The 24013-nt window shown below is 35.4% G+C and overlaps 1 protein-coding gene across 1 annotated transcript in view; it reads right to left on the bottom strand.

Moving 5' to 3' along the window:
* Nucleotides 1-24013, bottom strand: part of LOC138696342 (lachesin-like) — a 731117-nt gene that overhangs the window by 303504 nt on the left and 403600 nt on the right. The window contains exon 4 of the mRNA XM_069821191.1: nt 6671-6799. Within this exon, the coding sequence (XP_069677292.1) occupies nt 6671-6799 (129 nt within the window). The remainder of the gene's footprint in view (nt 1-6670; nt 6800-24013) is intronic.

Below are 24013 nucleotides of genomic sequence, written 5' to 3'. Positions count from 1 at the left end.
ATTCCCTGAAAATCTTGTTTATGTATATGTAATAGTTTTTTTGTAACGTGCTCCCGAACTTCACGAAATTAATACTGTCGAGATAGGCAGTACCTTGTCACCTTAAGTGTACTTATGAGAAATTAAATATTCGCGATCAATTTTCTGTCCATCCCTATCCCATTTTAGAACAAAACATATTATTTTATTTTGTCATAGATCTATTAAAATTTGTGTCATGTGAGAAGCTCGGGTTGTAATCCCTAAAATTGTATGATCTGTTGAAATGTGAACGAGAAGAGTGTAGATTAATTTGTAACGAAATGAACCTCATTTAGATACAAATAAGATACAGTAAATAAGTTGTTGTTGTTTTGTAATGCCAGGCGTTTGACAATAAAGTCATTTGACCTCTTGCACTCCAATATTTTTCAAAGATATTATCATGGCCAGCTACTGAAGCACAGATTTTGAGGTGTTCCGAATCCATTTCTTGGTTTGAGTTGCACAATGGGCAGTTAGGGGACTGATATATTCCAATTCTATGCAGGTGTTTGGCCAAACAGTCATGGCCTGTTGCCAATCTAAATGCAGCTACAGACGATTTTCGTGGTAAATCGGGAATTAACTGTGGATTATGATATAGAGAGTTCCATTTTTTCCCTTGAGATTGTGTTATCAAATTTTGTTTGTTGAAGTCTAAGTATGTAGATTTAATAAATCTTTTCACAGAGTAATACGTAGATTTAGTAACAGGTCTGTAAGTAGCAGTGCTGCCCTTCTTTGCTAAATCATCCGCATTCTCGTTTCCCAGGATTCCACAGTGGGATGGTATCCATTGGAATACAATTCTTTTATTGAGTGATATTAATTGAGAGAGCATTTTAGTTATTTCTGTTGTTTGAGATGAAGGTGTGTATTTAGAGACTAACAATAAATAAGTACTTTTAATACTAAATTATAAAAAAAGGAACTTAGATTGTATGTACTTAAAATTTGGCCTACTGATACTTATTACGTAATACGTAAATGATGCCATATAGGTAAATAAACGTATTTCTAGCATCAATAATTGGATAAAAGTAGCTACAAAAGAAACTGCAAGTAATTAATAAAATTTTCCAGAATAGATAGTGAGGTAGTAGGTAGCGCTACGTAAATTTTACAAAGTCATTTGCGTGGGTATATTTCAGCCCTAAACTGCTGTGTTCACGGATTTACGATTAGACAATTCTTCTTCTTCTCTCTTCCATATTTCTAGCGTTCCGTAAGTTTTAGAGGGCCATTTATGTTGGCATATTTCAGCCCTAAATTGCTTTGTGTTGGAATTTACGATAAGCTGTGTAATTCTTTGAATAAAATGTAATTCTTTCAATTGAGCAATTTAGGAACACAACAAAACGTATTGTGTACGGTGATTCATAATATGAGGGTAGAACGTAGGTCTATGTACACAATGATATAAGTCAGAAAAAAAAAGGGATTAGACTTCATCTGATACAGCCGCAAGTGTTTTACGTATGAATACGTCTATGTGGTCTGGCGAAATAAAGTTCTACGATTTATTTTGAACTCCGCTTTACTTTCAGGCTCACGAATCGTGTCGTAAGATTGCTCTTGTACTTCACGACGGCTTTTAGTGTCGATATCAGGCACAACAGACGCCGAAACACTGCACTCGCTCGCGCCGTGCGCTTCTTGTCCGTTCTGACAATCGGTTTTATAACGTGCTCTATAATCTCTACAACGTTTAGCATGTCAGGCACATCAATCGATTTGCCTCGATGTCCTCTATTATCCTTATTCCCTTTCATCATTTTCGTCTTGGCTTTTTGAGTGAGAGTCTTGGACATTTTGAAATTCTGTGTCCAAATTTCACTTTAGACTCGCGCCAATCGCTTGTTTTAAATCAATCCGTAACGATGCGCAAATCAACCGTTAGTGATATAGTTGCGAAAGTTATGTGACGACGCGCCAATGACTTATTTGTTCATACTCATACTCATATGCGCGTTTCATCTTGAACATTCACGCCCTTGGCGCCGTAGTACTAGTGTAGAAACAAATAAAAAACAAAAATCTGTACTTAGCTAAGAACGGATTTCATTAACGGTAAGGTAATTTAAGGTGTAATAATAATAATAATAATAATAATAATAATAATAATAATAATAATAATAATAATAATAATAATTTAACCTGCCAGAGTTAAGGACATACGGCCTTCTCTAACACTCAACCAGGAGTAAAACAGCGTTACAAAAAAACACTACAAATTTACAAAGTACACTACAATTTTACACACAAAACTGAATAAGATAATAATAATAAAATGTAAACAACAAGTAAGTAGAAATCAGACATAATATATAACATACAGAAAGAAATGAATAAGCATAATAAAATGTGAACAGCAGGTCAAAATAAATGAGGCATACAAAGTATAAAAAAATAAGACAATTATTTATAATAATAATAATAATAATAATAATAATAATAATAATAATAATAATAATAATAGTAGTAGTAGTAGGCCTAATAAAATAGTGCAGTACAAAGCATACAATGAATACAATATTTTTAGGTACACACAGTAAGGAAAATTATGATTATATATAGCTCAACTCACATTATAATCGGAAAATATGAAAACAAAATATAAAATAAGTTAAATATCACTATAACATAAAAAAATGTGAATACGTGGAAACATGCAATACAACACTTGTCATAATAGTACACCGTGTCCCAAAAGGTACTTTACAACTTTGATGTGTTGTAATTCGGTCTGTAATTGACATAGAGGAACAAACCATGGTTTATATGATTCACCAACTCTTGAAGTTTTGTTATGTCACTGACTGACTGACCGATATTTCTTTTCCAGGTGACAAGAACATTTGAACAAAAAAATGGCATCTGTACAAGAAAAAGCTCAGTGCGTGGAGTGGTTTATTGAAACCAGATCAGACATTCAGGTGCAGAGGAGATTCAGAACACGATACCGGAAACACCCACCCTCTCGGCCATCCATAAGAAAGTGGTACAACAACTTAATGCAGACAGGAGGTGTGGATGTTAAGCACCATACGGGCAGGCCAAGAACAAGTGAAGAAGACACTGGACGAATACGGCTGTCTTTCCAGCGATCACCGCAGAAGTCTGTTCGAACGGCATCGCGAGAGTTGCAGATCCCTCGCTCGACAGTATACAGGGTACTCCGAAAGCGCCTAAGTCTATATCCATATCGATTACAGCTGATACAGGCACTGCAACCGAATGACAGACCTTCGCGTATGCAATTTGCTGTGGATATTCTTTCAAGAATTGATGATGATAACAATTTTCTGAACAAAGTGGCATTTTCGGATGAATCAACTTTCCATGTGTGCGGTAAGGTCAACACACATAATGTAAGAATCTGGGGCTCAACCAATCCACATGGTAAGGGAGGTGATTCGTGACAGTCCCAAAGTCAATGTCTGGTGTTGTGTGATGGTTGACCGCATTATAGGCCCATTCTTTTTTGCTGAACAAACGGTTAATGCAACAACTTACAAAGACATGTTGGAGCTGTATGCGATACCACAGCTGTTTGATCTTCAACCAACAGTCTTCTTTCAACAAGATGGTGCACCACCACATTGGGCTTTAGAATTGAGACGGACCCTGGACAACACATTCCCCGCACGTTGGATCGGAAGGGGAGGTCCAATTGCGTGGCCTCCCAGATCCCCAGACTTGACACCCCTGGACTTCTTTTTGTGGGGGTTTGTCAAAGACAAAGTCTATAGAACTCGTGTGATTGACCTTGATGATTTGAAGGCTAGAATAAGAGCTGCCATTGCCTCAGTTGACATCGATATGCAAAGGAGAGTATGGACAGAGTTGGAATTTCGCCTTCACGTTGTACGCGCCACCAGAGGTGCGCACGTTGAAGTGGATTAACAAAACAAAAACAGAAAAAAACTTCAAGAGTTGGTGAATCATATAAACCATGGTTTGTTCCTCTATGTCAATCACAGACCGAATTACAAGACATCAAAGTTGTAAAGTACCTTTTGGGACACGGTGTAAGTTAGTTTGGCAACTCGTCATAAGATAATTTTCTAACTTGGATTTGAAAGATTTTAATGTTCGGCAGGTGTGCTGATTTTATGAAGCAAAATTTTGCATTCTCCAAAGTATTTTCTTATATGGAGCAGGGACCCGAAGGCTTACACTGCAGCCTGATAGCCTATGGTCCTTACCACTCCTGTTCTGTGAATGATACTCCTAGCCGAACTTTCGCGCTGTTATACTACTAGATTCAAAAAGTTCCCGGAATTTTACTACCATTTTTCGTATTTATATATAACAAGGGATATTATACATTTGTTTTGTTGGTAACATTCATGATGTCATTTCCTTAAAGTTTGTTGATAATGACAATTATTGGTTTTGAGTTGTAGGCAATTGTTTATCATAGTGTTTTGTTTGTTCGTCGCATTTTGTAATTATGTCCACAGAGCAAAGTACAAACATCAAGTTCTGTGTTTTGCTGGGGACATGATCAGTATGGCTGATGAAGATGGTGATTTCTTAAACAAAATGAAACTGGTGCTACTTTTACGACCCAGTCCCTAAACGACAGTCATCTGAGTGGAAATCGAAAACATCTCCTCGGAAGCAAAAATTTCCTAGGGACACTTCCAAAGGCAAAGTTATTTTAAATGTTATGTTTCATTTAACGACGCTCGCAACTGCAGAGGTTATATCAGCATCGCCGATGTGCCAGAATTTTGTCCCGCAGGAGTTCTTTTTCATGCCAGTAAATCTACTAACATGAGCCTGTCGCATTTAAGCACACTTAAAGCAAAGTTATGTTGGAAGTTTTCTTCGACTCTCAGGGTCTCATGCACCATGAGTTCATTCCAGAAGGTCGTACTGTAACGAAAGAATTGTACGTAGAAAACCTCCGTCGCCTCTGGGACGCAGTGAGAAGGAAACGTCCAGAAAAGTGGGTAGAAAACAACTGGTTCCTTATGCATGACAATGCACCTGCTCATCGCGCAATTATTGTAAAGAATTTTCTTGCCAGGCACAACATAACTGCTTTGGATCACCCACCATACTCTCCTGATCTCTCACCACCTGATTACTTTCTGTTTTCCCGTCTGAAAAGTCATCTGAAAGGACGGAGATTCAATGCTGAAGAGGTTATCGCAAACGCGACGAGAGCACTAAGACGGGTTTCACAAAATGACTTCCAGGCCTGCTTGCAGGAACTCTACACGCGTTGGCAAAAGTGTGTTGTTGCGGAAGGCAACTATTTTGAAGGGAATGCTGTAGAATAGTGTTTAAGGTACGTTGTTTCTATGATGCTAGCAAATTCCGGGAACTTTTTGAACCTAGTATGTATAAGTACAGCACAGTATACTTTGTGTCTGGAATCTGGAAAAATTATGACGAAATGAGTCCGAGGTCCAACACTGAAAGTCACCCAGCAATTCTGCTTAAATTGGTTGAGGGAAAACCCCGGAAAAAAAACCATGTAACTTGTCTCAACAAGGATTTGAACCCGAAACAAGCTCGTTTCACGTTCTCTCGTGCTAACCTTTATTCCATATCCGTGAATCTACAAGGTGTAAAAGACGGTGTTCAAAATATTGTCTTACATCTGTAAACAATATTGCGCCCTTCTTGATATTCAGTTCCGGACTTTTTCAAGCATTTCAGAATTGTTTCTTAATTATTGAAAGGCATAGCCAATGCGGTGTTGAAATTCAACTGCGCTCGCGGGAGGGTTGTAGTCTATACTAAAATTTTTAGATGACCCCAGATCCAAAAATCTAATCAGAACTGCAACAGACGCCCGTGTATGTGTGCAATTCAAATCAAGTAATCGGGGACCACCTCGACTCGACCTATTCATACTTCGCTGTTGTAAGGTCATCCCATGTGTAAAAAAAGCAGTACTCTTGGTTTCACAAGTAAAGAACCTTCGTTGCAGGGTTGGGTTCAGGAAGCCATAAATCTGACTGACACGCTCCCCCAATTAGTGAAACTGTGGACAAAGTTACCGCCAGGAGACCGCCGAGAATGCTGTGTTGTGAATTTTCCATTTTTGAAAGAATCCAACCAGTTGCAAAAGAAAATACATTTAAAGAGTCCAGCCAAGAGCAAACGTGGCAACAGCTTCCCCTAACTGGCCTGTCAATCACTGTCATCTGTATAGAAGTGGTGTGAGGCCAGGGTTCTTTACTTGTGGAGCCGAGAGTACTAAAACTTATCTGACAAGTAACGTGCCCTTGCAGTGAGTACTGTAATCGTCAAAGCATAAAGCTGGATGGAGAAAAATGAAAATTGTGTAAGGCGTTATGAAACTTGGACTCTCGCTTTGAGAAAGGAACAGAGGTTAAGGGTATTTGAGAATAAGGTGCTTAGGAAAATATGGCAGATGGCACAAAGGAAGCAGGAAAATAATTAAAATCTAGCTTTCAGGTAAAGCTCCCTGTGATGCAGACTTGAATAATTTTTCCCTTGAAAAAAAAAAAATCAGTCAAAAATTATCATTTCGGCGTCCTATATTCTCGATGGGCTTTCAGTAATTCTTTTATGATTATTCCCCGGGGTCAGATATAGTTTAATAATCAGGTATCAAAATTATAAATATCTTGGATTAGGTTAAAGTTCCTGGAGCTTGACTCACAGTTGACGTTGAGGATGATCCTCTTGCTGACGGCGGGGGGCACATCGTTGGAGGCAATGCACAGAAAGGCGCCCATCTGCCTACGATCCAGGCGCCAGAAGTGCAGTAGACTGCCGTTGTATGTGTCCACTGCAACACAAGATAATTACAGCACTGATTAAAACAGCCAATGCATAACATCACTCCATTACACTAACTCAACATTTCGTTTCTGTGCCACTACACTTCGTGTCTGTTAAGGCTGGTTCACAATAAACCGGAAACGAGAATCGGAACGAAAACGAAAACGATAAAATTATTAAAATGTATACATTTAAATGTGAGCATTCACAATTAACGAAAAGCTTGTCGGAGCCCGGGATCGGGAACGGAGAGTTGGCCAAGTTTCAACTTTGGCGTTCACGTTTCCGATCACAGCCCACTAGATTCATTCTATTGCCATCTAAAAGCTATTTTGTCGTCATATATTTTGTAGCAAGAAGACCGTGACATAACCTATGCATTATTTTGTTCTGTGCTGTGTATCATGGAGCAAGTTTTATTTGATGAGATTTTAATATTGAGCGTTGAGGAAAATCCTCACGTTTACGCCTCGTATAAAGATGAGAAAATGAAGGAGAATGCGTGGCTTTCAATAGCTGCATCTTTGAACACCGATCAGAAGCGAATCCTATTTTATTACTCTATTGGTTGTATTACACATTACATATTCATGCTTCAATTCAATAGCTACTGTTGTGTTCATTTTTGTTCTATTACAAATGTTTCTTCTCTAATCATTTTACGTTATGGTAGACTTAAAATAGGTTGTGATAATAAAGATGCATGGGCATATTTATAGTACCGTACCTAATGAAATGTTTCAATTGAAATTTCGAAGATGGTTAACCTGTGTTTATGTTGGATGCCTTGTACTCATGAGAGAACGCCATTGGTCAATTATACACAAATAACATCAGAATGCGCAATATCGACTTTACATATCGTTATTGACCAACGAGTTAGAAAGAGAGTATTCTTCTCTTTCTAACTCGTTGTTATTGACATACATATCGATATGCATAGTCGTCTACGTTCTCGGTTTATTGTGAATAAAAAATTTTCATATTCACGTCCTCTGCTTCTCGTTTTCATTCTGGTTCTCGTTCCCGGTTTATTTTGAACCAGCCTTTAGTCGTCGCATTTCGGTGGACACGGAGAGCAGCGAATGGGTGGAGTCTGGCAGTGCAGGAGTGTGTTGCGGGCAGCTAAGGGGTAAGAAACGGTGGCAGAAGGTGATACATAGGTAGTGTGGCATCGCTCCCTTCAAGGAATGCCTTACCCCCAGAGCGGACATTGGACTAGCCTCTCCATTCACCACTTGCGAAGAAGACTTGTTTCGTCTCTACAGATTCCAGACACGGAGTAGATATCAATAATAATATATTGTAACGTTTTATTTCTGCTTTAGCCACCACACCTGTCAACAACATGACTTTTATTCTTAATAATTCACCCTACAACAATGGCTACGGTTACCAGACATGAAGTTCAGGATTATAATGTCCATACGTCAAAATGTCCATGGAATAATGTCCACGTTCAAAATGTCCATGTTAAATCGTCCAGAGTCAAAATGTCCATAGTTCTATAATGTCCACTTCACTCTGATGTCCAGAGTCATAATGTCCATAGCTCTATAATGTACACTATATCCATTGTTCAAGGTAGTTATAGTAATCTATGTAAAAATTTTATGGGGAGAGGATGGTATTTTCAAAACTTTTTTCCTATTTGGTGTAAAATATTAATTTTTTTGTATGAAGAGAGTTCATAGCTGTAGCAACTCAACCAGATATAAATATTTAAAAAGAAATTATTTGGGAGCCCAAATTTGAAAAAAAAAAACATTAATGCAGGATTGTACTAAAACCGATATATCTAAACCGTTTTTAAAGATAGATTCAAACGGTTTTTTGCAATGTATTTGCAAAAGTATGTTCTACAAATTGTCTGTAACAGAATTTTGATATTGGTCCCTACATTTTTAAAATAAACAATTAAAATTTAATAACAATTTTCTGATTTCCTTTCTTGCAATCAAACTGACGTATTTTTAAAATGAGATCAACTAACAAAATTCTGTTATAGAGAAAAGTTTCCTAATAGTCTAAAGAATGTGTGTTCTAAATTTCATGCCTGTATCTTTAATAGTTCAGAAATTATATCCATTTTTGTCTGGCAATGTAGCAAAAAAAATGAAGTTACTGGAAACCGATAAAAGGGGGCGAGTGATTTAAAAATCCATAGCGCAGGAAGTTTAAAAATGACGTCTCAACATCCGATAAGGGCACAAATACCCACAAAATGTTATGCAATGCATTCCACACATATAAAAGGGTATTTTAAAGAAAAAAAAATTGAAAATTTAATTTACCGGAAACAACAATAAAAGTGGGCGAGTGATTTAAAAATCCATAACACAGGAAGTTTACAAATAGTGACTCAACATCCGATAAGGGCACAAATACCCACAATATGTTATGCTATGCATCCCACATATATCACAGAGTAGTTTAAAGAATTTTTTTTTGAAAATTTACTCATTTTTCACTAAAAAATACCATCCTCTCCCCTTAAAGTACAGAACTAACCAGAACTGAAATTTTATAGATGAAACGAAATCCTCAGTTAGTGCCATCACAGAAGGGTAAGCCATATCGAAATTTGCATTTTTTTTTGGACTGTGGTTCTTTAAAAAAACTTCAATTGTGATATTCTGTTATAATTCCATATTTTCTATTAATTTTCATTGTTGGCAAATTTTCAAGTACTGGTCGGAAAAAATCTTGATTGGACAACGTGAACTAGTTCACTCTGAGACAAGTAGTTATAATTTTAGCAGTCAGAAACTTTGAAGATTATCAAAAATCAATTGGACTCTGAATAGACGAGGGTGTCCAACTCAGTCGAGGATATTACTGTATAGGAGAAATTGCACACTGAACTTTACTACTGAGAGGTTCTCGAATAAATAAAAGTATAAATATGTAACTGAGGTACTGAAATATTATGCAAAACCTGCTTAGGAAAGAAGATGTAAATGGTTAAAATAAAATGCTTCGTTTTATATAGCACATTTCCTAAAGCGGTACGGTTTAAAATATTCATACAGAACTCGGAATATATGTGAGCCTTTGAAGTGCTTATCCTCGGAAAATAGAGGACAGAACTTGGGATGCTCTCAAAAGAGTTTTTATGTCTATAATTTCTAACTCCTCCCCTTTACTAGAATAGTAAAAACGCCCTACAATGGCATAGCAACTTAGTAACACGTAACATAAAAATTCACTATTGTTATCTCATAGTTTAAAGAGGAATACGATATTTCGAGTCAGATATCGTCTTCAAATTGCAAAAAAAAAAAACAAAGAAATACTAGTCAACCTCTCAAATATCATAATGTAGGGGAAACTCGGCAAATTTGGCAATATTCTTGTATTTCTTCTATTGCCAAATTACCTCCAAAGTTTTAAGAAGTTCAATGACACGATCATAGAGTGCAACATCTGAGTGTATTTTTAGTTTTTGTTTCATTCGAATCCGAGCATTATAATGGCACATATTGTTACTAATAGAAAGAAGTGTTGAATACTTCCTGTTGACGTGGTGGTTGTGTGGACGTGTGTATACAAAGACGGAAAGAAAGTGTTCTTCACTACCTACGTTTGTTTGTGCATTACATATCAAAAGCTGAGATTCCACATTATAAGGTAAGACATTTATATAATTAATATCTTCTGTTAATAACTCATCAGGCCTTAGTTCGTTTTATGTTCTTCTTAGAAAAAAATGTCTTCTCCAGGGTAGTGTGAATTAGCCATTTTCCTTTATAGTGATATATTGCTGCTCTCTTTGACAAGAATGTGTTATGTACTCGATGGTAAAATTTAAGAGCAGGGACGTATGAGGGATTTTTACAGACTTCAATGCAGCACTGTATGGCGTGTTGCAGATATGCCAAGGGACATTATCCTGAAAAATATTCCAAAGATGATTTGCGGGCTGCGGTTGGGAGTGTTTTGAAAGTTAGATGGTCGACTTATAGGGCTTCTAAGAAGTACAATGTGCCCTTTAACAACTTAAAGAGGTTTTTGTATGCATCCTCAGGACCCGTTGATACGCTGTCATTCCCAAGAAAGGAAGACTCCCTAGCTCTAACCGTTGAGGAAGAGCAAAAACTGGTGACATATGTCATCAAAATGCAAGAACTTGGGTTTGGGCTATCGACAACAGAAGTTAGGAGACAACCCTTCAATATAATTAATAAGAGTGGTCGGAAAAATCCATTCAATTTTTTTCTTGGATTTGTTTTGTGTTTATGATATTTAGTGATTTCTTGTCCCAGTAAATGAAGTCTTATAAACCTTGTACCACTGTTTTATTTTTAAAAATTTATTTTTTAATCGCATTGCCAAATTACCCCTGTACTATTGCCAAATTATCCTGATGGTATGGTATGGTATGGTTTATTCTCACTCAAACTTTTGGTCCTGCTGGCCCTTCACTTATATAGTATTCGGGCCAGCAGTCCCTTCCATATACTATTTACAACTTGTACAATACTCGATGTTAATGACCGACATCTCTTCATCATTTAATGTTCACCCACTAAGTCTTTCATGTTCGTTCACCACACTTCCTATATTTCTGCGTTTATTAAATATTCCTTCTTTCCCTCTACTCCTACCTTCTACTATTTCCTATTCCTAATAACAACGTAACAATTACTTTTTCTATTCATCATTTTCACAGACCAACTTATTTAACATATCACTACAATCATTTACTGTACTATAACTAAGCCTACCCTCTATTATTTGCTTCACATCTATCTATATTACTTTTTTTTGTCCTACTGATACCTATCTAGTCTAGTCCTACTTTTAGCTCCTCTACTCTTCCTATATTTACAGTACGTCCTACTCATTCCTACTAATTAAATTACTCATCATGACCCTTCTCATACTAAAACACTATTCACCCATATTCACTGCACCCTTAATTAATCCTTCATTCCACTGACACACCATTTCCTTAGATTATATGCTGGTTTATCCTTGCTGCTCTCCGCCTTATCCTTATCGACTTTCTTTTGCACATTAACCTTTCCCAGCTGTGGTCTCACGTTGCCTACATTTCTCTCGCTGACACCACACACGTCTACATTACCGCTCCTATTCGTTTGACAGATTACACTCTTGATGTGACCTTGTGGTGACGTCACTACAGATTTCTTCCATACGTTCGTGCAACTCCTCACGGTCATTCCTCTATCTTCGCCTCTCCACCGGGCCGGGGTCGTTCAGCCGCATGCTTCACGATCGGAATTTGCTGTCCTCGACAAAACTCCGACTTCCGCACTCTCTAGCATGTCAGGTTTCTTGCTCTTCACGAATTATCCTGATGAAGTACCAAGTCTGGAAACATTTCACTTGTTATTTATTAGTGTGTTATGTGTAAAGTAATTTAGATTTGTAGAATTTTCTTTGAAAGGTTATTTGGGATTTAATGTTTAAACACATTCCATAATAGAGGAATATTTCATTTCAGAATATGTAACTACAAACTGTGTCAAAATACAAAATACTGCCAAATTAGACGAGTCTCCCTATATACTGTAAAATAATATGGATTTTTTAAAATTTATTTATTTTATGTCGCTTTAACTTAGGAAGTAATATCGCGACAATATATAAACAATTCTTACATTTTACATAGAGTTGCAATGACTTCTATATTGGACAGACTGTAAGATCACTTCAAATACGTTACACGGAACATACCACAGCCATAACCAAATCCCTCAGTTTGATTTTATTCTACTACCGTATTTAATATACGCCGACTAAATAATATTTAAGCCCGGTTTCTTCAACCTCTGTTAAATTGTAACAGTGTGTTATTCCATTTTAACTGTAAACTTAACAGTTGAAGCATTTCTTCAACTACTGTTAGTACCAACAGGCTGTTAAAACCTATGTTAATTTAACTGCTCAATTTCATGCATTAAATCATTTAACTCTCTGTTAGCATAGAAGTATCCAATATGGCTGGTGCGTTAGATGCTAAATTTTATATCTTGCCTAGCCGTACCCGTGCGCTCCGCTGCACCCGTTAGAAATAAATATAAAGTAATTACATAATTAAAATAGGACATTCGATCCAGGGAACATTCGTGTTTGATAGAAGGATAAATCGTTTAATATGTTACTTAATTTAAATTGCATCCAAATAATTAAAATGCGATCATTTTGGTCCAGAGACACTCATTTGGTGCAATGACAATTCCTTTAACATGTTTCTTAATTTTTATTACATGCAACCATAGTTTAATGAACATTGACATCATTTAGATTTAATGTGTATACTTTATTTTACTTGTTATAGGTTTCCATTAAATTATGGTAATAACTTAATTTTAACCCTTGTTGTCTACGTATTCAGTAAATGGCGCTTGGCCCACTATGGTTCTGAACCATTCAACTAACTTAAATTATATTATATAATATTACATTACATATATTACATTATATTATATTATATTATATTATATTATATTATATTATATTATATTATATTATATTATATTACATTATATTATGTCAGAAGTTACTGTAATAACATTATAGCATTATGTCCATCTAGAGAAACTACACATTCCAAAGGTGAAATAATAATTAATTATACAAATAGGTTAATTTAGCTTCCGATATTACTTCATACAAACACAGAAACATTCTCTGTAGGCTATCTTTCATAGCTTTCGATTGTTTCTGTCCAAGGCCCCTTATAGATGAAGTCATTTGTTTATTTCATTATACGGCCTTAGATGGCAGTTATTTTAATTTTGAAACTCATTTATCTCATTAAATATCAGTCCTATCAAAATTTTTCAAGGAATAAAACTTATCGAAAAATATTTTTAAAGAAACGTTTGTTATGTAACATTTTTCACAAAAATCAATAATAAGCGAGATATTTCGATTTATTTAATTCAGGCCCCCTTATAACCCAACTTTTAAATAATGTAGTTTGAATGCCATATAGCCTAAAATCTAAGTTACAACGAACTTAATTTATATTCCAATTTTCATCGAAATCCGTTTATCCATTATCGCGTGAAAAGGTAACAAACATACAGACAGACATACAAACAAAAATTTAAAAAAGCGATTTTCGGTTTCAGGGTGGTTAATTATATATGATAGGACCAATTATTTTTGGAAAATCGAAACTTACCAGAAAAATTTCGGCTACAGATTTATTATTAGTATAGATTATTTAGTAAATGATATCTATGAATATATAAACAGAGCGGATGATTTCTGTATTTGACAGACCAGAAGTTCATACAAAGGTATAGGCTATTTTCTGCCAAGCCTCACTTTTCGCTTTCAACTTAGATCCGTTTGTTTATTTATTCTCAATAATTGTTTATACTACGAAATTGTTTCGAGCAGAAGGCTTCTCTCGAAGGAAGAGAAATTAGACCCATGATTTCTTTTTCTTCAAGTGTTTTTCATTTCACAGCAGCAATACCAACACGGCAATACGCCGCTCCACGCTACTGCGACACAGACGATGCGATGGAAAGAAGCATAAGCCAAGCCAGACCTGAGAGATTAGAAATACTTCTATCCTCTCTGAATCAAACAACAGAAACAAGCGAGAATCGCAACTGTCAGAGTTCAGAAAACAGAATTAAGCCTATACTTGGTTATAGGTTATGGTTAAATTATAGAATCTCTAGTACTAACAGAGTGTTAACAAATAGAATGTTAAAATGTGAAAGGTAAAGTTGAAGAAACGCAATATTTTTAACAGCAATTTATACTTTTAACTTACAGTTACTTAACGCTATGTTACGTGCATTTTAACAAAGGTTGAAGAAACCGGGGCTTATGGCCAGTTTGTCCAAGTAATGTTTACTTTTGCTTAAGGGGACATTCAACTTAAAAATTGGAGAAAAAGTGTCATAGAAATGAAAAATTAAATATCTACACTAATTTACGTGACAAAACTAAATCTCTACGCAGAATTCTTCCCCTATTCATTGAGAAGTCACAGTCAAATGCACAAAGCCAAAAAAAAATATAATTAAATTGATATTTCAATTAATGATTAATTAAAAATTGAAATATTTTTTATTTTGAAAAGTATTGGATCTAATGAGCTGAGATTTTGCATGTTACTCTCCATGTGTATATTAAACTTGTTCTCCAAATTTGAAAAAGATTGGTCAAATAGGAAAAAAGTTCCAAAATATAGTTGAGTGTCCCCTTAACGGATGTTAAATTAACAGTCTGTTTATTTTTAACGCTTTGTTAATGTATTTTCCATTTGTTCAACATAATTTTGTTTAAGATAACCAACACTTAACTATAACGTCTGTTAGCACTATTTTAACTACTCAACAGCAGTTGGTAATGATTCTACACATGTAAGACAATTTTTGATTGGCTAAAATTAGTCTTTAAATTCTATATTATAGAGTGAGTCATGAAACTTGCATAAAATGACAACCTGTTATAGTAGGCCACGCTCCATAAACAAACAGTTGACAAATGAAAGTTGTAGGTGACGTGCTGAATAATAATTACTAGACTTCGTTGAATTGCCACACGCAGCATGCAATCAGGTTGCCGATGTACGGTAGTATAGAAGAGGTGAGCGACGTCCCGGTCTCGTAGTATAAGCAGTTCATGTTAAGAGTTGTGACCGGTCCAAATAGATGGAGCAGCTACAGCTAATGTATACCTATGTAAGCACTTGTTTTTGAATTACTGTGGTTGGAATAGTCAAAGCTTAACATTTGTTCAGTGCAGACAAGAATTCAATCAAACATACTACAATGAGAGTGTTGCTGTTCCAAACACTTGCCCCTGGAATACCCTTACCCCGCAGCCAGTCTTGACTCTTTGGAAAACGTGGTTGGATGCTGTTAATTATTATGCAGAATATTACGGCAAAATAATGGAGATAATTTATGCATTGGATAGCACAAATAGTTCCGCTGTTGCAGCTGTAAAATCGTTGCCTTCTGAACAGCTATTGGAAGATATTCTGTTCATTGATTCTAATTTTAAAATCGTGTCTAAAATCATCACCCTGTTAGAATCGTCTAAACTACAACTCTCAGAAGCCCTTAATATAGTGTATAACGTATCACAAACCGTTATCCAAAATAACAATTCACTAATTTCAGAAAAAGTGAAATGTAAGTTGGGAAACATTATTGCTAAAAATTCTCCTATTCACAATTTCGTATTATAAATGATGTGCTATCAGGTCACGACAAGACGTCTGAAGTTGGTGTTCCGTTCTTCAAATATGCACCTACTACATCGTATGATGTTGAACGTACATTTTCCCAATATAAAAACTATTTGAGTGACCATCGGAGGAGGTTCACTTTGCAGTCGCTCAATATGTACGTAACTCTTCACTGCAATGCACATATTAAGAATAATGTATCTTACATTAAATTTTAAGAGTTAATATATCTCACTACAAAATAATTGTGTATTTACATGTTTAGACATTTCCTACTTCAATGATCATTCATTATATTTCTTGAATGCAGGATACAGGTTTTATTGTAACCGCAGTATACTGCTCAGTGTTTACATCAGAGGCATATTCCAGCCGTTGCACATCCCCTTCTCATACAGTCTATACTGTGTGCATAGTAAACCTTACAATACTCGTGGCAATTCCACGAAGTGTAATAATTACAAAGTAAGGTTATATTTCCTCATTGCTATTATGGATACGAAATACGAAAGAAATAAAATAACACTGATGTATTTAAACAGTCCAAAGTATTTTTTAAATGTTATATTACCAGTCATATGCTAAACATTCCCTACAGAGAGCAGAAAATATTAATTTCGCAACTTTTGTTCGAACAACTGTGGAAACATCGGCCATATTTAACTAACTGTTAAACGAGTTAACTGCCCAAAATCCTACATTTAAAATTAACAAACTGTTAACAATCTGTTAAACCAAACTGGTGTTGAAAACATACAATTTTATTAATTAACAAACTGTTTAGAGTTTAACAGTCGTTAAATTTTCTAACAATACTTGGAAAAACCGGCCATTAATCTTTTAAATATACTCCGCCATGCTTCGCATTACAATCTTCTATAAATTAAAATAAAACAAAAGCAAACATACATTAGGAGAACAATGAAATTTACAGACATATCATCATCATCATCATCTGCAAGGATTAGTTTTTTCATTGTTTTTTGATGTCTAATGTAATTTTGACATCAAAGTCTTTTTATTTCTGTTAATATTTCTTCTTCCGCAGAATTTTAATTTCTTATTAATTCCAGAATAGGTCTTCAGTCAATCTTTCAACGTAGGCTTTTAAGTTTCTTCTCTTCTGTATTGTGCTGTAAGTTAATTAAGAAGCTTAGTTCTCCACTAGTACTTCATTTCACCTTCTTCTTGTGATCTTTCCAAGTGGTTCCTTCTTCGATCTATACATAGTGCCCTATCTCCTCCACCTTTTTTCCCATTTATTTGCTATCTTCGTCCTTTTCTCCTACCCTTCAGCGATATATTTAAATTACGCAGCAATTTCAAGCAAAATAATTTCGAGTCACGTAAGATAATGACGAATTAAATTTTAATTCGCCAACCATGAATTATTTAGTAAGTCATATATAATTATTGAAAATTTATGCTAACGGTTCATTATTATTAAGTTATTATTATTATTATTATTTATCCCATGTATTGTGGGTCCCTATCACCATGGCATGGCATAATATTAAAATGGATTTGAGGGAAGAGACTGGATTAATCTTGCTCAGGATAGGGACCAATGGCGAGCTTATGTGAGTTCGGCAATGAACCTCCGGGTTCCTTAAAAGCCAGTAAGTAAGTAAGTAAGTAAGTAAGTAATGTTGAACAGGTTAGATGGCACCAGAAATAGATTTTTAGAAACCAAATACTTTTCTTTGAATGATGCAAAGATTGTTTGCAACAGAATAGTAATATACGTTACAAGAGCGGTATGTTGACGTTTTCATGGTCGAGGAAAAGATTGAAAAAGCGAAACGTAGTTGAGCTTTTTTAATTTCCGAGAACATGAAAACAAACATACCGCTCGTGTATCGTACATTATTTTGTGCGAAGATCGTTTATTACATACCTGAAAGCCGAATTTCTAATTAGTTGCAATGAAATCTCCATCTTGGTTTCTGTTTAATGACGGCAACTTCGGAAAACCAAAATATCTTTCTTCAACATTGTTGCTGTAAAATGTTTTCTGTGTTTACTATACTCCAGCAGGCCGTGATATACGTCTGTCTTTTTTCCCCCCAGTCTATAAATGCGAACTTAAAACAAACGGTAAGGTTATGTAATGATTTATTTTTCATTTTAATATTTTAACAATATTATTTATACAACATATTGCAGTAATAACATCGGCATCTGGAATCTTGTTGATTTTTTCACGGCTTCCTTAATGTTACTTGTATCAGGAATGCAATAAGTTTCGTGGAGTAGTAGACTTTACTTAATTTTTGCAAATATTTAAAAACAATAATTAACATTGCAATTTAGGTGAAATTGCAGTGGTAAGTTTCCAATTTATAATTATTACTATGTTAAACGTCTCTAAAAATAATATGTTAAAAGCCTAAAGCAGTAAAATGAATGTCGCGCTTAAGCGGTAAGAAGAGGGAAATTGTTATGTGTGTTACGTTGGGAATACTGAATGTGGTATTTCACACTTACCGCGTATTGGTTCTGTGTGGAAAACAAGCAAATAAGCTCGATCTCGCACAAAATAATACTTTGGTAGGCAAATGCAATTTTTTAAATTCTATAAAGACTAAAAGATATTAGATATAAAACTTTGGAACCCAAATGTATTTCTTTCAAGTATAAACAGGTTCAATGGAACTGAAAATAAAACTTTGGAAGAAAAATATCTTTATCTTAAAATGTTGAACATATTAAGTAGCACCGGAAATAGATCGCTAGAAGGCTGATGTTTTTATTTCAACGATGAACAGGTTATTTGGAGCCGAAAATAATATTTTGAAAGGCAAATGTCATTCTTTAAATGGTAATCAGATTAAATTAAAGCGAAAATATAACTTTGGAAGACAAATGTATTTATTTCAATGGTAAACAGGTTAAGTAGCACCGGAAATAGATCTTTAGAAGGCAAATGTTTTTACTTCAACGATGAACAGGTTATTTGAAGCCGAAAATAATAGTATGGAAAGTAAAATGTCATTCTTTAAATGGTAAACAGTAAGGTAGGCCTATATAAATTATAAAGATATTACATGACCCACAAACGGACGCTTACACTATATTAAATCGCGTCAGTGAACCTGCTCTTAATGGAAGGATTGTAAAAGACAATATTCTCAAAACAGAATCTTTCATTGAACACTTGAGATGAAGAGAAATAATACGCTCAAAATAAGTAGAAAACATCATTATGATAGCAATTGTTTTTCATTAACACTGACTGTTATGTTTTAACAGAAAACATTGTTACTGTACTTTCATTTTTAAAGTGGTAAGCGGTAAACTTACATACAATAAATCAAATTTCCCGATCCGGCTTTAAAGGCAATTGTATGTGTTAAGTTTACATTTCTCATTTTCTCGAACACGCGAGCTGTTCAAGGTACCTGGGCCGAAGTATATCTGCCTCTCTCAGGTAATAACTTTTCCAGCGTTGTCTAAGGCGCAATTCACACAGAGAAGACGTGGCTCGGACATGGGGCGGAGACATGATGACTTTTCGAGTCTCTCCCATGTAAACAAATGCATCAATACACACAGAGAAGACGGGATGGGGGCACGCCACTTCGAAGTCAGCGCTTCGTCTTTTTCAAGTCACGAGTGGCCCTTGAAAACGACACGTGGCGTCTGACTGTGAAAGAAAATTCGCGCCGATTTTGAATTTGATATTCAATTTGTGAAGAGATGGTGTAATATTGTATATTTTATTTTTTATTTTCGTAGGTTATTTTACGACGCTTTATACTTTTTTAGGTTATTTAGCGTCTGAATGAGATGAAGGTGATAATACCGGTGAAATGAGTCAGGAGTCCAGCACCGATAGTTACCCAGCATTTGTTTATATTGGGTTAAGGGAAAATCCCGTAAAAAACCTCAACCACGTAAATTTCCCCGACCGGGAATCGAACCCGGGCCACCTGGTTTCGCGGCGAGACGCTCTAACCATTAATATGTTGAGACATTAATCAAAATTCTGGAAACGGTCTGGATACATGTTCAATTCTTTCATCACATCTTCTACTCCAAAATATCTGAGAACTCGCTTTGAATATCTTACAACGTTGCGGAATCAACATAAGACTTTATTATCTATTCCTCGTCACCGTACCTCTTTCTATTCATCTCTTTCTCCATGCCAGTTTGTCACCTATGGAACTCTTTACCTCGTCATGTCAGGGATTGCCGAACAGTTAATCAATTTAAATTAAGAATTAAAATTACGTACTTTTACATGGAATTGATTTGTGAGTGTTAGCCGAATTTAATAGGTTATTCTCTGTATTTGTATAAATTGTCATTTAGGCCTATTATAAAGTGGCAATAGGATATAAATTGTAAATAATTATGTATCATATTTAGTCAATATTTTATTATACAGTATGTAAGCTCCTTAATGTGAATGGTAACGATTTTATATATAAATATTACTACGTTTTATTGTTTCAATGTATAGGCTGTATTTCACTTCTGGTAGTGTGGAAAAGAAGGTCCCATGGCCTTAATTCTACCAGAATAAAAAATAAATAAATGCATGCATAAATAAGTACATAAATGAATGAATGAATGAATGAATGAATGAATGAATGAATGAATGCATAAATAAATAAATAAATAAACTTGCATAAATAAATAATTATTAGGTTATTTTACGACGCTGTATCAACATCTCAGGTTATTTAGCGTCTGAACGATATGAAGGTGATAATGCTAGTGACATGATGTCGGGGTCCAACACCGAAAGTTACCCAACATTTGCTCGTATTGAGGGAAAACACCGGAAATAAACTAAACCAGATAACTTGCCCCGACCGGCATTCGAACCCGGGCCAAATAAAACGAATTAAATAAGATATGGCATACATTCTTCCTTTTTTCAAACCACTAAGGGTGCACACAAAATCTTATCAGTGTTTTTTAATATTACCAAATTGTACGAGAGCCAGGGCATCCTCATCGTCTGAAGAAGACATTACGAAAGCTGTGTGACGCGCAAGTGTCGCAAGATTTTTTGACTCTTCAGTATGCTTTGCTCACGTCATGTTCGCGTCGTGTCTCCGCCCGACGTCCTAGCCACGTCCTGTCTACGTCCTCTCTGTGTGAATTGCGCCTTAGGACGAAACTAAAATTGTTTCGATCATTTATTATCATAATACACCTCTCTGTTCGAAAAATCGAAAAAGAGAGGAGACTTGGGAGGACAAATTTAAAAGGTACGCAAAACGCGTCCTTGCAAGGGGTTAGGGGCTGTAAGAAACTAAATATGTGAGCTCCAAGCCTGTTGGCCACTAGTCTCACTCCGGGTTACGCTGCTCCACTGAAGGAGCTCTAGAAAATTTTGAAGGGGAAAGCCGAAAATGGACGTAACCTCTTAGGTACCACATACGCGAGGGGGACGGAAATGTGATCAAAGTGATCACGGGACGGGACGAGGATGAGATGGCTGGTGTAGATCTGCACATTGAAATGAACTGTGTCATTTCGCAGTGCAGGAGAAGTCGAGAAGACTCTGTCGTCTGTTGTTCGATGACAAGGCAGGTGAAGACCGCCAGGAGAGACGCCGTGAATTCTGAATCTGCAAATTGAAAGGTTCCCTGTCCTTTCTCATTGCGACATGTATGATGTTGCACATGTATTTAATAATTTATATACTCTGAACTAGGGCTTTAAGTTGTTTGTTAGAAAAAAGGGGGGCTTATGGGTACGGGCATATAGGTCCGTGACCCATTTCTCTTAGGGCTCATCCCAACATTTGTCTTAACGCTTTAGGAAAACCACGGAAATACCTTAGGCAGGATGAGTTGTCTCAATATAAGAGACTAGCCAATTTTGCTTTTAGGTAACAGGTCGATTGACTATGAATTTAAGATAGATGTAATTAATAATTAATTTTGAGTAATTAAGGGGTTCATGGGGGATATAAGTGCAGGTCCGTGCCCCATTTCTTTTAGGGCTCATCCCGACATTTGTCTTAGCGCCTTAGGAAAACCACGGAAAAACCTTAGGCAGGATGAGTTGTCTCAATTTCAGAGACTAGCCAGTTGGCTCGTAGATAGAATGACTCTATGAATCGATGGATATGCTAGCCAATTGGCTGTATGATAGTTCCATCGATCAACAAATGTAGATGTAGTCTGGGAGAGATTTTGTTTAGCCCAGTTAAGACAAGGTCATTTCAAACAGGTTGCACTATCCAAGGAGTCTCATGGAGTCGAGTCGTTACTACCAAAACCTGGGAGTAACGCCTCCTCTCTGTTAAATTGACTGAGCGTATTGGGAATTTATTCAATAGTTTTCCCAAAATACTCTATGAAATGCTTAATACAAAATAACTTTTATCTCGAATAGGAAGCAAAAAACAATCAAAATTGTATTAAACTTTTCTGTTTGAAATATCTCAAAGAATAAACCCTTGAAATTAATGACATCACTTACGGTTCATTCTGTTTATATATACAATAGCGTCAGGTCAAAGCAATTCTGAACAACTTGACCTAGCTGTACTGTGTGATTATTCATCTGGAAGTAAATACTTCCTTCGGGATACGTTTGCTAGACAGACGAAATCATAACATACTCCACAATGTCCATCTACCGTGCTCTATCGAGCTTACCATTGAATCACTTCAGAACATAGAGGAGACACCTTCTTTGAACTCAATCCTCCACATGTTATAAAGATATGACCACTAACCTCCCTCCTCAGATTGTACCTGTTATCTGATCATACTTCGTAAGCTGTAGTTATTGTAATTTGATCTGGGAAGCCAATCCATGTCTAGTCTTAATCTGTACTAATAATAAATCTGTAGCCTATATTTTTCTGGTAATTTTCGATTTTCCAAAAATAATTGGTCCTAACATATATAATTAACCACTCTGAAACCGAAAATCGCTTTTTTGAAATTTCTGTTTGTATGTCTGTATGTTTGTTACCTTTTCACGCGATAATAGCTCAACGGATTTCGATGAAAATTGGAATATAAATTAAGTTCGTTGTAACTTAGATTTTAGGCTATATGGCATTCAAAATACATTATTTAAAAGGGGGGTTATAATATCTCGCTTATTATTGATTTTTGTGAAAAATGTTACATAACAAAAGTTTCTTTAAAAATAATTTGCTATGAGTTTTATTCCTCGAAAAATTTTGATAGGACTAATATTTAATGAGATAAATGAGTTTTAAAATTAAAATAACTGCCATCTAAGGCCGTGCAATGAATTAAAAAATAAATGACTTCATCTATAAGGGGCCTTGGACAGCAACAATCGAAAGCTATGAAAGATAGCCTACCGAGAATGTTTCTGTGTTTGTATGAAGTAATATCGGAAGCTAAATTAACCGATTTGTATAATTAATTATTACTTCACCATTGGAAAGTGTAGTTTCTCTAGTTGGACATAATGCTATAATGTTATTACAGTAACTTCTGATATGATATAATATAATATAATATAATATAATATAATATAATATAATATAATATAATATGTAATATTATATAATATAATTTAAGTTATTTCAAGGGTTCACAACCATAGTGGGCCAAGCTCCATTTACTGAATACGTAGAAAACAAGGGTTAAAATTAAGTTATTACCATAATTCAATGGAAACCTATAACAAGTAAAGTAAAATATACACATTAAATATAAATGATGTCAATCTACATTAAACTATGGTTGCATGTAATAAAAATTAAGAAACATGTTAAAGGAATTGTCATTGCACCAAATGAGTGTCTCTGGACCAAAATGATCGCATTTTAATTATTTGGATGCAATTTAAATTAAGTAACATACTAAACGATTTATCCTTCTATCAAACATGAATGTTCCCTGGATCAAATGCCCTATTTTAATTATGTAATTACTTTATATTTATTTCTAACGGGTGCAGCGGAGCGCACGGGTACGGCTAGTTAATATAATATTATCAACAATGTTCCCTTTTACCTCTTTATTTTCTTACAACTGTGGAAATATATTTCGTATTCCTTACACACGCTTAAAA

The sequence above is a fragment of the Periplaneta americana genome, chromosome 1 (assembly GCF_040183065.1).
Source record: "Periplaneta americana isolate PAMFEO1 chromosome 1, P.americana_PAMFEO1_priV1, whole genome shotgun sequence".
NCBI lineage: Eukaryota > Metazoa > Arthropoda > Insecta > Blattodea > Blattidae > Periplaneta > Periplaneta americana.
Note: the sequence above shows the minus strand (reverse complement) of the source record. Positions and strands in the feature narration are given on the sequence as shown.